Source organism: Sus scrofa, chromosome 5 (assembly GCF_000003025.6).
Source record: "Sus scrofa isolate TJ Tabasco breed Duroc chromosome 5, Sscrofa11.1, whole genome shotgun sequence".
In the NCBI taxonomy this organism is placed as follows: domain Eukaryota; kingdom Metazoa; phylum Chordata; class Mammalia; order Artiodactyla; family Suidae; genus Sus; species Sus scrofa.
This window is the reverse complement of record NC_010447.5, coordinates 83,819,278-83,834,247: the sequence shown is the minus strand read 5'-3', so window position 1 is coordinate 83,834,247 and position 14,970 is coordinate 83,819,278. Positions and strand designations below refer to the sequence as shown.

Genomic DNA, 14,970 nt, shown 5'->3' with positions numbered 1-14,970 from the left:
GAAGAGTCATTAGGGGAGGTTTCCTAAAGGAAGGGTGACCATATGTCCCCCTTGAGCGTGACATTCCCCAGTTATATATTTTTGTCTTGGCATAATTAGCAATGGCAGCCTATTTTACTCTGAAAAGTGTCCTAGTTTCAGCTCTAAATTATACAGTCACCCTACCCAAAGAGATGGAGATGTTAGACTCTTTAACTTCAGTGTTAATGCTAAAGACCTGATATAAAAATTAGTTTTATGAAAACATTTTTGCCTTTCAGCGTGTCATTGTGCAGAGAATTTTGCCTTGTTTGACTTCAGAGTTTGTAAACCCTGACATGGTACCTTTTGTTTTGCCCAATGTTCTACTCATTGCCGAAGAATGTACCAAAGAGGAATATGTCAAGTTAATTCTACCTGAACTTGGCCCTGTCTTTAAGCAGCAGGAGCCAATCCAGGTATGTATGTAGATATTTTTTTCATATTTATCTACTGTTAATTCAGTGATTTTAGCCAATGAGGACCATCCCTGAAAACAAAAGGAACGGATTTTTGACTTTTAAAAAATTGAGGTAAGTATGAGGGACTTTATTTTCCATTAGTTAGAAACTATTTTGCCTATCTTTGAAGTGAACCATTTCTAAAATTATAATTGAATTTTACAAGTAAATATCTATAGCTCCCCGTAAGTTACTGTCTCAAAAAAAATTGTAATGAGATTTTTGCACATGTTATACTGTTCCCATTGGCTTATTGAAAGTTACAGGTTTAGGAAAATAAGTATTTATTTTTCTCCTGCACGTTTAAGTGTTTGTTCTGTTATTCAGGCTCTTTAATTTGTAGGTGGCTTCTCCCAGTTGTTTCTCTTTATTTTATTGCTAATAAATAGTTTCATCAGAAGAGAGAAAATGCTTAGAGCACCATGGAAGTAATAGGAGTGTGTGTTGAGGGGATTTTAATTAGTCTCTGATATATATTATATTAAAATATTTATTTTCAGATTCAAGGTAAACTTGGATTTAAGAGCAGTAGGATCACATACCTAGTTTAGAATCTGGCCTTATTCATCTCCTAGGGCAAGTCACTCTCTTAAAGCTTCTATTTTGCTCACTTCTGAAATGAAAGGGGTTATTGAGATTAATGTGATTTTTCTGACACATGGTAAGTTTCCATTACTACATGGCACTAGCTTTTAATGGTTTTTACGACAGGCTGCTTGTGGTCCCTCCTTTGAAAAGAGGGGAACAGAAGGAAGTCTGTGGTGGTAAGGCAAAAAAGAGTTGCTCTGCCTAAAGAAAGGGCAGGTGAGGGAACTGTAGCCTTCGAAGCAAAGCTCTCCAAACATCATCAAGTTGTCAGGAGGGAAAGGAGTGGAGTCACATGTTTTTTAAGCTATGCATCAGTCAGATAGGATCCTAAGGAACCTATCGTCAGAATTCTTATTTTGCCTTCCTTCTTTGTGGTTTATCCCTTAGTAGTCTAGCAAAAAATACCTTCCGAAAAATTTTAACTGAGCCTTGCTAAAACTAAGTATTCTGCATAAATAGAAGGGTGGTTTGTTCCTTATAATTTAGGTATGTGATGGCAAATAGTTGATCAGGGACAATTGAAAATGTTTCTAGAATTTTTCCTGACAGTCCTTTGTATTTCTGTACCTTTTCTTCTCTTGAACTTCATAGAAGCCTGAGTGGGATTTACTTCTTTGGCATATCTGACTTGGCTACCCTCAGACTTTCATTTATTTATTTATTTAATTTTTTTTGGTCTTTTTAGGGCTGCACCTGCAGCATATGGAAGTTCACATGTTAGGGGTTGAATCAGAGCTGCAGCTTCCAGTCTATACCACAGCCAAAGCAACGCTGGATCCTTAACCCACTGAGTGAGACCAGGGATTGAACCCATATCATCATGGATACTAGTTGGGTTTATTAATCGTGGAGCCCCAACAGGAACTCCAGGCTTTTATTTTTTTTACCCAGTAGCTTTCCAGATAGTTGGTACTTGTGGGTGAGTGATAATGTAACTGAAGATATATGAGAGTTAAGAAAGTCTTTATTTAAATGTGAAAACTGAGAGCAGATGTTAAATATTGTGCCTCTAGAAACTTTAGACTTGATTTGTATGTTTTTTGTCTTTCATGCCTTCAGGCTAGCAACATGGTGAGTGTCAAAATACATAACTTACTCTTTTGAAGCTACTTTAAATTTTGGCAAATATAAACTGTCATAAAGATTCTAGACTTTAATACATTGTCCCTCCCTTTCTATGCAGATTTTGTTAATTTTCCTCCAAAAAATGGATTTGCTATTAACCAAAACTCCTCCTGATGAGATAAAGAACAGTGTCCTGCCAATGGTTTACAGAGCCCTAGAGGCACCTTCCATTCAGATCCAGGTATAATACTCAGTTTTTTTTTTTTTTAATTTAATGATGATTTTGATTGTGACGTCTAAGAAGGAAGTACAGTGCATTTTAAGTTTGTCTTATATTTTTTATATAAAGCTTAATAGTATATATTAATCCATTGAATTGCATGATGCACTTACCAGACATGTACTATTCTGGAAGATATGATTTATTGTAGTTGGACTGCTGTAAACCTTCTTCCTCAGTGAGTAATTAACATACGGATGAAAATGACAGATGTATGTACCTTTGTCTTCTGAAAGCATTCAGTAGGTACTTGCCATACTCATAATTTTCTTTCATGCTGGGTAAGTCATTCTTCCATACAGAAATATTCCTTCTGCATTGAAGCTATTGTGTTTAGCAGGAAGGTAGAAAAGTAGATAGTAATTTAGTGTGGCCATTCCTAGTATATTTATAGTCATGCTTTTGTTTTACAGAAGTGCTGTTAAAACATTATGTACTTTGCCAAACTTTTAATTCTGTAATTCTGCTACTTTAATTCTGTAATTTTGGTTCTGTGGGTTTATGTGGAAAAAATTTTTGGATTGCTATTAAGAGTGTAATTTAGTTTAGTTTTTTTTTTTTTTTTTCCCCCACTTTGGAAAATAATTCTCGGAGTTCCTGTCGTGGCTCAGTGGTTAACAAATCCGACTAGGAACCATGAGGTTGCAGGTTCGATCCCTGGCCTCGCTCAGTGGGTTAAGGATCCGGCGTTGCGGTGAGCTGTGGTGTAGGTTGCAGACGTGGCTCGGATCTGGCGTTGCTGTGGCTGTGGCGTAGGCTGGCGGCTACAGCTCTAATTCAACTCCTCGCCTGGGAATCTCCATGTGCTGCGGGTGTGGCCCTAAAAAGATAACCAAAAAAAGAAAAAAAGAAAAAAAATAATACTTAAGAACATCTCGTTGCATAAAAAAGGTTTCATATTTAAAAGTGTGTAGTCTCTGCCAGTGTAGAGATTCTAGTAAAGAAAAACAGAATTTTGGAGTTTCCATCATGGTGCAGCGGAAATGAATCTGACTAGGAACCATGAGGTTGTAGGTTTGATCCTTGGCCTCGCTCAGTGGGTTAAAGATCTGGTGTTGCAGTGAGCTGTGGTGTAGGTCGCAGACTCAGCCTGGATCTGGCCTTGCTGTGACTGGCGTAGGCCAGCAGCTGTAGCTCTGATTAGACCCCTAGCCTGGGAACCTCTATTTGCTGCGGGTGTAGCCCTAAAAAGAGAGAAAGACCAAAAAAAAAAAAAGAAAAGAAAAGAAAGAGAAACATAGGATTTTAATTTTTTAAAAGTTACTGACTCAAGTTATTTTTTTAAATGGGAAGCAGAGATCACACATAGAAGGTCACTTTTTGTGACTATAAGTTACCTGAGGTGTTTGTTCTTCAGCCAGTTAGTTCTCAAGCCATTTCCTGTTCTTTTCCTTATCTCATTTAATCCTCCATTCCCCACCCCCTGTGTTATCCTCATTCAGTGTTCCCAGTTCCAGTCATTTACACTGTGGCATGGCATTAATTAATAAGAGTATTTTAAATAACTTTTCCTGTTTCTTTCAGTTATACTTGTTCTGGTTTCAGAATTTACAGGTACTTAAAAAATAAAGAAAATGAAAATCCTCTCTCAGAGATGCCCCCAGTTAACATTTCCGGATATATTCTTTCAGTCTCTTTACTAAGCATGTAGATGGGTAACACATTTTAAAAATAGGGATTGTATAACAGTGTCTTATTACATTTTATCCTTGATATTAGCAGTCTTTGAAAAAAAAATTTTATTTTTTAATTTTATGGCCATACCTGTGGCATATGGAAGTTCCTGGGCCAGGGACTGAATCCAAGCCACAGCTGCAACCTGTGCTGCAGCTGTGGCAACACTGGATCCTTTAACCTACTGAACTGGGCTGGGGATCAAACCACATCTCTGCAGTGACCAGAGCTGCTGCCATTGGATTCTTAACCCACTGAGCCATATGGAAACTCTGGAAAAATATTTTTAAGTGTTTGTATTGTATTCCATTATGTGGATATATGTAACAGCTAAGAAGTTCCTTATTTAAGAGGTGTAGTTTTATACTTGGTTTTCCCTCAGTGTAAAAGACAACAAAACTTATTATTTTTTAAAGATGTTCCAGTTTTTTTTTCTTTTTTTTTTGAAAAAAATGAAGAATTATGTTATTAGGGAAAGAAATTAAGAATGAGATCAGGGAATTTTGGTACATATGCTAGTTGTATGACCTAGCATGAATTTGAGTAAGGTCACCTGATCTTTCCTCATCTGTAAAATTGAAAATTGATGATAACTATTTTTTTTCAAATAGTTGTTGAAAGGATCAAATGATATACATTTCAGATTGTGTGACAAATTAGCCATGCAAATACAAATTTTTTTTAAAAATTTTTATTTATTTATTTATTTTTGTCTTTTTATCTTTTCTAGGGCCGCACCCTTGGCATCTGGAGCTTCCCAGGCTAGGGGTCTAATCAGAGCTGTAGCTACCGGCCTATGCCAGGGCCACAGTCATGCGGGATCCAAGCCATGTCTGCGACCTACACCACAGCTCATGGCAACGCCGTATCCTTAATCCTGAGTGAGGCCAGGGATCGAACCTGCAACCTCATGGTTCCTAGTCGGATTCATTAACCACTGAGCCATAACAGGAACTCCCAAAATGTTTTTTTGTATGTGAAAATTTTTCTCTTAAATTGATCCAGTTTATTTTCTTAATAGGAACTCTGTCTGAACATCATTCCAACCTTTGCAAATCTTATAGACTATCCATCCATGAAAAATGCTTTGATACCAAGAATTAAAAATGCATGTCTGCAAACGTCTTCCCTTGCTGTAAGTAATTGCATGTTTTTTTTTTTTTTTGGTTGTTTTGTTTTTGTTTTTTGCCTTTTAGGGCTGCACCCACAGCATATGGAAGTTCTCAGGCTAGGGGTCAAATTGGAGCTACAGCTGCTGGCCTACACCACAACCACACAGCAATGCTAGATGTGAGCTGCATCTGCAACCTACTCTGCAGCTCACAGCAGCACCAGATCCTTAACCCACTGAGCAGGGCCAGGGATCAAACCCACATCCTCATGGATACTAGTCAGGTTCCTTACCGCTGAGCCACAATGGGAATTCCAGTAATTGCATATTAATTATTGCTTTTCTTTTATTTCTTATTGGCTTAAATAATTTTCTTATTGTTTAATAAAACTTTTATAGTTTATTTCGTTTTGGCTGTAAGTAGCCTGCATATAGTACTGTAAAAGTGAGCAATAGCTGTAGCTTTCCGTGATATATAATTTTACAGTATTCCATCCCTGACCTTACTCCTTGTCCGGTAACTTTGAGCCCATCAGTAGAAAATTTGAGTAATTTTTTTTCCTAATCCTTTTCAACTTTAAATCACAGTTTATTTTATTTCCATCTTTCTTGCAGAAGTATGCTTTTCACAGGACACTATATTCAATATGCTGCGATTAAACCATAATTGAAAAGAATATTAAAAAGAACGTGTAATCTTTACATATAAAATTAAAATCTTTGATGTACAGCAAAAACCAACACAACATTGTAAATCAACCATGTATCAATTTAAAAAAAGGAATATGGTGCCTTTTTAACCAACTAAATTGTTTTCTGCATTTCTTTTTTTTTTTTTTTTTTTTATCTTTTTGCCATTTCTTGGGCCACTCCTGCGGCATATGGGATGTTCCCAGGCTAGGGGTCTAATTGGAGCTGTAGCTGCCAGCCTATGCCAGAGCCACAGCAACATGGGATCTGAGCCGCTTCTGCGGCCTACACCACAGCTCACGGCAACGTCGGATCGTTAACCCACTGAGCAAGGGCAGGGATCCAACCCGCAACCTCATGGTTCCTAGTCGGATTCGCTAACCACTGCGCCACAATGGGAACTCCCTCTGTATTTCTTAGTTTACTTTTTTTTTTTGAAGATAAGAGTTTAATTGATATTAGGGTCCTGACTCAAAAGTATTCTATCTTAACAAATTCTCAGTGAAAAAGTAGGGTGTGAAATATGTATCAAATTTATCCAGGGAATATTGATAGAATTTTGATAAAATAGCTCATAAATGTCAGGTTTTAGTAACTATATTATAGTTATATTTAGAAATAGAAAACTTTATATAGGACAAATATACTTTTTACATGTTGTTAAAGTATTTAGTTTAAGAATGACTTGAACCTGAATTAGAGAAACATATTGAAAGCCCAGTAAAACTGTGATCACTTGGTGGGAGAATTTTGTCCTTTTTATAATGCAAATGACCCTGAGGAAATATTCTTAGTAAATAGATATATAGTAAAGCTTCTCAAATTCCAATTACTTTATTTAAAATGGTATACAGTGGAAGTCATTCCTTACTTTTAGCTACCTGGTATCCTGGTAAAGCAATCATAAATTCTTTCTGAAAGAAGTCAGGGGAATTAATAAATATGGGAATTTCCTATATTAATAAAGGATGATAGCTTTTAAACCTATTTTTATTTTTGGGATTTTAACATATACCTATTTGAAGATTACACTAACACAAGTATTTTGTTCTAGATTGCAAAGACTTTAAATGACTAATTCGGTTTACTTCTCTTAATAGGTTCGTGTAAATTCATTAGTGTGCTTAGGAAAGATTTTGGAATACTTGGATAAGTGGTTTGTGCTTGATGATATTCTACCCTTCTTACAACAAATTCCATCCAAAGAACCTGCGGTCCTCATGGGAATTTTAGGTAGCTGAAAACTTAATGTCATTTGATGCTACTTTATCATTTCATAGTCATGCAAGTACACTTTCCAACCTCTAAAACCATTTTGCTCTCTTTTCATGTCTAAGCACTCAGTAACTAAAGAATGATGGGGTAAATGTCATGATATAACTTTCCTTTTTGTTAATTTTAGCAAAAGTGGTAGAACTTGACATTTTCAAAGGAATAAGACATTTGGGAATCATAGCTTCACAAATATCATGATGGCATATAGTTTTTCCCTGTAAAATGATAATAAATAAGAGAGGCAAACAAAGATCTTTGAAATGCTGATACCAGTCTTCATAGTAATTGGGGTATCCAGTTTGTAAGAAGCACTGTGCTGGGTCTTTTTTTTTTGCGTTCTCTGATCTTTGTCCTCCTTAAAATCCATAGAGGTAGGTACTCTTATTTCTGTTTTACAGTAAGCAGACTGAGGCTCAGAGAGGTGAAATAAGTTATTTAAGATTATACAACTGGTAAGTGGTAGAGCTGGGTTTTATTTTTTGTTTGTTTGTTTTTGCTTTTTAGGGTTGCACCTGTGGCATATGGAAATTCCCAGGCTCTTGGGGTTGAGTTGGAGCTACAGATGCCCGCCTATACCACAGCCACAGCAACATGGGACCCGAGATGCACCTGCAACCTACACCATAGCTCATGCAATACTGGATCTCCAACCCACTGAGCGAGGCCAGGGATCAAACCCGCATCCTCATGGATACTAGTCGGATTTGTTTCTGATGTGCCACAACGGGAAATCCTAGAGCTGATTTTTAATTCAGTTATGTTTAAATCCGAACAGGTATTTTTTCACTGCTAAGTGTTGTGCTGATGAAGCATTATTAGCCTTGCAGCACATTCTATTCTGTCAGTATAATTATAAATCACTTTTTCAAAAAACTCTGAAATTGTTTGTAAATAGATAGGGCCCAATGCTGGAAATGCTGGGGTCTGCTGTACTAACAGAGATAGACATAGCTTTAGTATCACAGAAGCATTAACAATTTACTAAACTTGAAGTTCTTGTTTAATTCTGAAGGAAAACTGTGTTATTCAGCCATGTATCTTTAATACCTCCTATAGTGCCTGATCTATTGAAAGTCCTCAGTAAGTATTTGTTGGAATGGTCAGTAAGTCATCTGTCGTGAACCTCTGTAGACACAGAACTTTGGTGATACAGTGTGAACCTTTTGAGCTCAAAGAAATTAGTCTTCTTGAGAAGGAGGTTGACATAGTGGAAAGAGTCCTAACCTCAGTCCTGGCTGTGCCAGTTCCTGGGGTGACTTTGAAGAGTTTCTTGATCTATCAAATGAAGATGAAAATAATATCATCATAGGAGTTTTGTGAGAATTCAGTGAGAAAAACTGGAGGGAAAGTAATGAGCATAGTGCCCTTCAAATAAGCATTGAGTGGGCACTTAAAGTCATTCTTGGAAGTCATAAGTGGAGTGTGCATTAACAGGAAAATAATAGGAGGTGGTGTGTTCTAAAGCTTTGGATTATATAAAAAATGGTTATAACACAAAAACATTCAGAGACTGAGGAGCAAATGTGCTCAGTTTGCCAAATGAAGGAAATGTGGAATAGGTGTAACAAGCAAGGTCTTGAAAGTTGAGTAGAGAGGTGAGGCAAGAGAAAACAATGTGTGGAATTGAGTTAAATTAAGTTCAGAGATGTTGAGTCTGATTGGTTAAAGAAATGAATAAGGTGTAGAACCTATACTTAGACACTTGGGAATGGATGTCTTAGGTTGAATGAAAGGTCTAAAATATATATTTAGATGTTTTCAGGATAGAGAGACTTTCCATAGCCTTACTGCTGCATCCAGGAACTCTGCATAGTTCTGATAGGCTTTTGATGTTATACCATCATTAAATAGTGCCCGTAAACCAAAAGAATACAGGATAAATATGTCATGGTATGATAATTCTAAGCCAACAGTAAAACTGAAATCATTCTAATCCATATGTAACAGCATCCTTGTTCTAACCATTGATAAGGAAAAATTTGTAACTATACTGCTTATCACAAAATTTCATAAATACACTTGTTACAATTTCCATTAACTTATGGTATTGAATTGTAATATATGTCTTTATTCCTTACTGTCAGGTATTTACAAATGTACTTTTACTCATAAGAAGTTGGGAATTACCAAAGAGCAGCTGGCGGGAAAAGTATTGCCTCATCTCATTCCCCTGAGTATTGAAAACAATCTTAATCTCAATCAGGTAGGAGTAGTTTTTTGCTTTATTTGGCTTACTGTTTTCTTGCCATTGAATATATAAATATATTACATCTAAATATTGCTAAAGCAGGGAAAAATATGTCAAAGAGTTAAATGAAGAAGGTTTGTGGGTTCAAAGTAAGGAGTATATCAGTTGGAAGGATGAATCATTGAAGGCCTTACTGAGAGATAGTAAATGAGCAGAACATTGAAAGATATGTAGGATTTGGGGCTACTTCAAATTTGTAGCTTGGAAATTGACATGAACAAAGGAAAAAATATGTTTGGGTTGTATATTTATTATTTATTGCTTCCTAACAAATCACCACAAACTTGGTTTAAAACAACACGTATTTATTATCTCACAGTTTCTGTCAGTCAGCCAAGCCAGGGCATGGATTCTTTGCTCAGAGTTTCTCACAATGCTACAGTCAGAGACTGGGGTCTCATCTGAAGACTCAATTGGGGACGACCTGTTCCTAAGCTCACTTCAGTGGTTGCTGGCAGGGTTCTGTTCCTTTTGGGCTGTTGGACCACCATTCATTGTTGTGTGTTTGCTGGATGCCACCTTAGGTTCGTTGCTTCATGGGCCTCTGACAAAGCAGCTTGATTTCATCAAAGCCAGAAAGAGAGTCTGCTAGAAAGATGGAAGTTATAGTCTCTCACAGTGTAGTCAAGGAGATACCATCCCATTACCTTTGCCGTATTCTGTTGGTTATAAGCAAGTCACAGGTCCTGCCTAGGCTCAAAGATAGGGGATTACACAAATGCAGAGTAGCAGAATGAGATAACAGGGGACCATTTTAGAGTCTGCATAGGGAATGAATAATCCAGTTTGACTGAGAGATGTCTATACTATAATAGGGAAGTAATGAGAGAAAGATAAATTGAGACTAGAATGGTAGACTTAGAATGCCTGTCTTGTTTAGGTGTTTGAACTTTCAAGATGTGGTGAATGTCTGAGCAAAGGGTTTATATATTCAAGAATTACTGCAGAATTTATCTCTATGCATACCTCTGTCATTGTAGTTGTCACAGCTATATACTTATGTCTCTGACTTTCTCAGAAAGCTGGTGATTATAGCTTATTCTTCATTATATCCCCAGCACTTAGTATGGTGCCAGAAACAAAAATTATTGTTGAACTGAGAGAAAATTTGAGGCACAGAGTAATGACAAGGCATTTTATTCGCCATAGAACTGGTATTTAATGATTTATAATGGAAACGACTGGTAAAGGTTATTATTTAACTGAGAGTGTCAGAGATAGATAGGTTGGCAAGTTTTGGAATTAAGGACTGAAAGTGAAGCAGAACAGCGAGGGAAGCAGAAAGCTGAGAGTTAAGCAAGAGAGCTTTTGGCATAGGGGACAGTGCTGACTGAATGGGTTTTGGAATTAGAGAAGCTTGTAAAATTAATCACATCTAAAATTTCATTTCTTGAAGTGGTAACATAAGCCCCTGAAAGTTTGTATCCTTAGATTTCAGTTTTTGGCTTGGTAGTTTCTTCATTTATTGGATTGGCAAGAAGTGAGACCGAGGGTTGGGGGGAAATAGGATGATAGCATGCCTAAGATAGTCTTAAGCTTTTGGTCATTTCTGTTCTTGGTCCTCATAATTATGACTTGGGATGTTTTAAAATATTCTCAAATGTTTATTTTATTTTATTTTTTTCATTTTTTTTTTATTACTCAAATGAATTTATCACATCTGTAGTTGTATAGTGATCATAACAATCTGATTTCACAGGATTTCCATCCCACAGCCCAGGCACATCCCCTCACCCCCCCAAACTGTCTCCTCCGGAGACCATAAGTTTTTCATTGTCTGTGACTCAGCATCTGTTCTGCAAAGAAGTTCAGTCTGTCCTTTTTTCAGATTCTACATGTCAGTGAAAGCATTTGATGTTGGTGTCTCATTGTATGGCTGACTTCACTTAGCATGATAGTTTCTAGTCCATCCATGTTGCTAAAAATGCTGTTATTTCGTTCTTTTTGATGGCTGAGTAATATTCCATTGTGTGTATGTACCACATCTTCTGGATCCACTCCTCTGTCGATGGACATTTGGGTTGTTTCCATGTTTTGGCTATTGTAAATAGTGCTGCAATGAACATTGGAGTACATGTGTCTTTGCGAGTCGTGGTTTTCTCTGGATAGATGCCCAGGAGTGGGATTGCTGGGTCAAGTGTTTATTTTAGAATATATACTTCCATTTGAAATGTGCTTTCTCCAGCTTTATGGTTATTTTTCAGGGGTCTGTTTTCATCAAATATTTTGATATCTTCTAGTATTTTACAATAATTAGCATGGATGTGATCTGCTTTCCTGTTCATTTCATGGACACAATTCCTAATTCAAGACTGCTCTCTTTTGTTGGCTTTGATTTAAAATAATCTAAGTATATTATGGATAATATGAAAAAGATAAAGTAATTTTAGGGAAACACATTTTTAGCATTTGATTAAAAAAAGAGCAAATACCATGCAGCAATCAAAACAGTCACAGCCTGTGTTGGCGATGGTTCCTGGGGCCAGCCCCAGATTCAGTGACTCAGCAAGAGGAACCCTTCTAAAATCTGAGTTCCTGGATACCAGCCATGGGCCAACCTTGCAAGTGGGCTTTTTCCAAGAGGAGCAGTGCTGGCCTAGTATGCTTCGACAGTATAGGTGAATCTCATGAGCATAATGTTGAGCAGAGGAAGCCACATGTGGAAGAGGATCTACTGAGTGATCCAATTTATATGAAACACAGACAGTTAAAACTACACTGTTAGAGGCCAGAATGGTGTTTACTCACACAGCAGTGAGGGAGTGGAAAATGACCAGAACACAAGGAAGCTTCTAGGGTGTTGCCCCTGTTCTGTTTCTTTTTCTGGCTACCGGTTAAATTCAGTTTGTAAATTTTTGGACATATGCACATGTGTGTATACTTTTTTGTCAGTATGTTATATTTTGTTAAAAAGTTAAAAAAAACTAATCAGCAGAGAGTCAGTTGTGGTAAACTGCTAAGGAAGTATGCCTTTTGCTACTCTTATGGTAAGACAAAGGATGAATGAATGGCAGAGCATGGTGAGAAGCAGGGTGATACAGTAGAAAAGAGCATGAGCTTTGGAGACAGACTTAGTGGCATTTTAATTTTGCCATATAAGTCTCTTAATATTTCTGAGTAAGTTGCTTTCTCTCTTGCTGAGTCTGAGTTCCCTCATTTATAAAATAGAAATATTAATAAACTTTCTTTGAAGAGTTGAGAATTAATAAAATAGTGCATTTATAAGCACCCAGCCCAAAGATGTAAAATTTGGGGATGGGAAGAAAGCAGTTTCTAGATTCTTCCTGTAATATATGGTATTATTCAAATAAATTGTTCATGATGATCCTGAATTACCTTAAGAATTATCATTTAACTGAAGTTTAACCAAAGCTTAGACTAAATTAAGATGCTGAGTTGGATATACTTTCTGAACTTCAACTATTTGGGAGTTAGATTATGTATATTTAATATTTCTACTAACTTTTCAAAAAACAAGGTTTATTTTAGTCAGTCATTTGTACAGTCTGAATAAAGAGTAAATATTTTTTTGGCTGCATCCATGGCATGTGGAAATTCCTAGGCCAGGGTTCAAACCCAAACTACACCTGTAACCAGAGCCACAGCAATGACAATACCAGACCCTTAACCCACTGAGCCCTGAAGGAACTCCCAAGAGTAATTTTTTATGCATTATTAAGCAGATTGTTTTCAGATACGCACAAATTTATATAGTTTTGTTGGATTATTCTAGAAAAATCAATATATAATATAACTGCTGGGGTGAATTTACGTAAGAGTGCTGAATAATAGTTGTTAGACAACTCAGGATATAAAACTCATTGAGACATGTTTTCTGGAACTTAAAAGTCTCATCAACTATATCACCACCATACATAGAGAGTGAAAGCTTGCCACAACACTTGAGTTAAAATACACTGTTCTTGTGACATCAGTACAATTAGTGGGTCATAGTCTGATAAAAATAGAGAATATTATGAATAACTCGTTGAATTATCTTATTAGATTACCTTTGTTGCTAACTCGAAACATGATAATCATATCAATTTCTTATTATACCAGTTCAATTCTTTCATTTCCGTCATAAAAGAGATGCTTAATAGATTGGAGTCTGAACATAAGACTAAACTGGAGCAACTTCATATAATGCAAGAACAGCAGAAGTAAGTAGGTTGCATATGAATTGCATACGGTCCAGGACTAACATTAAAGTTATATCACAATTGATTTTCTGGAATATGGACTAGAAAAATTGAAGGATTTCAGTTTGACTGTATGTAAAAAACATAAAAATTTTCCAACGTGTTGACCTGAGTTGAAATACTGTGTTGTTCCAAATCTGATGTTGTTTTTGAATACGAAAGCATAATATAATCTTTGCATTTTTCTCTACATAAGGAAAATTCTGATTCTGAAAAAATGTCTTGTCACATTAGTCACTGGCATTGTAAACTTGGGGTGCTGATCACCAAGAGTACCACATAAAAATGTTTTTCAAATCTCTGAAACCCTGGTGGTTTGATTTCTCCCTTTCTCTTTTCTCTAACCCCAGAAACATTTATAGAGAATTCATTTCATATGTAGTACCACAACATCTACATCTTTTTTGTTTGTTTTTTTTAGGGAGGATTTTCTAAATTATTTGCACAATGCTAGTATTCAAAGGAGGAGGGGAAAGGTGAAAATTATTCAATGGAAAATCCCAGGTTCTATGATCAAATTGGCCATGCTTATGGCATGCAGAAGTTCACAGCAGTGACAGTGCTGGATCCTTAACTGCTAGGTCCACCAGGGAACTCCCAAATCTCCACTATATTCTTTGCCCCAGAGAAAAATGCATGATTTTAGACTACCCGTTAAAATTTAATCCTGAGCCTAAAGACATCCCAAAATCAGTAAAATTGATACCAATAATGGGCTAAGTCTCCCAAAAGAAACTTTTTAGCTTCTGCTCCAGTGTAAGAGGAAAGCTTTATGAAAGTAAATACACAGGGTGTAGAATGACATGAAATAGCCCTTTGTATGTACTAAGTATTCTGAGATGTATATATTTATAATGTTTGATGGATTTACTATATTAATATAGGAACCTGAAAAATCTTTAAAAATTATAACAGAAAAATTTCCTGTTTTTAAACTTGAGGTGTAAATGCACCTTCTCTTTTTCTTCTTTCTATCTAAATCTTACCCATTTTCAAGTTGTAGGTCTTGCCCACATCACTCATTCAGTGATTAGAACATTTATTGTTAGAATCACAGGTTCTGAACTAAATCATATTAAGTTCCTCATATCAGATCTTGTCTCTCAGGGAGCTATAACTCTCCAGTGGTAAGAACCATGCTTGCTTGGTTTTGTGACACCCTGAATAAATTGTCCGGTAAATCTCAAATATTGAGTTAAAAAAAAAAAAAAAGAGGCTGGTATACAAATGTTACTTTTGAGGGCAAGCAGACACTAATAGTAGTAAATAATGAAAAAGATTGTGACTTTCCGTAAAGAATGAAGTTGAAGTTTAGATTATAATAAATTTCATGTGGATGAACTATTTTTAGTATGTGT

General features: G+C 36.3%; 1 protein-coding gene across 5 annotated transcripts in view; it reads left to right on the top strand.

The window, feature by feature from the left end:
* SCYL2 (SCY1 like pseudokinase 2) overlaps window positions 1-14,970 on the top strand; it is a 65,560-nt gene that overhangs the window by 44,519 nt on the left and 6,071 nt on the right. For 3 of the 5 annotated variants that reach the window (XM_021092719.1, XM_021092721.1, XM_021092720.1), the window contains exons 9-15: window positions 261-437; window positions 2,127-2,138; window positions 2,251-2,373; window positions 5,108-5,221; window positions 6,988-7,120; window positions 9,247-9,365; window positions 13,473-13,573. In XM_021092719.1, coding sequence (XP_020948378.1) covers window positions 261-437; window positions 2,127-2,138; window positions 2,251-2,373; window positions 5,108-5,221; window positions 6,988-7,120; window positions 9,247-9,365; window positions 13,473-13,573 — 779 coding nt within the window. The remainder of the gene's footprint in view (window positions 1-260; window positions 438-2,126; window positions 2,139-2,250; window positions 2,374-5,107; window positions 5,222-6,987; window positions 7,121-9,246; window positions 9,366-13,472; window positions 13,574-14,970) is intronic. The other 2 variants (XM_021092722.1, XM_021092724.1) reach the window with 1 other exon arrangement.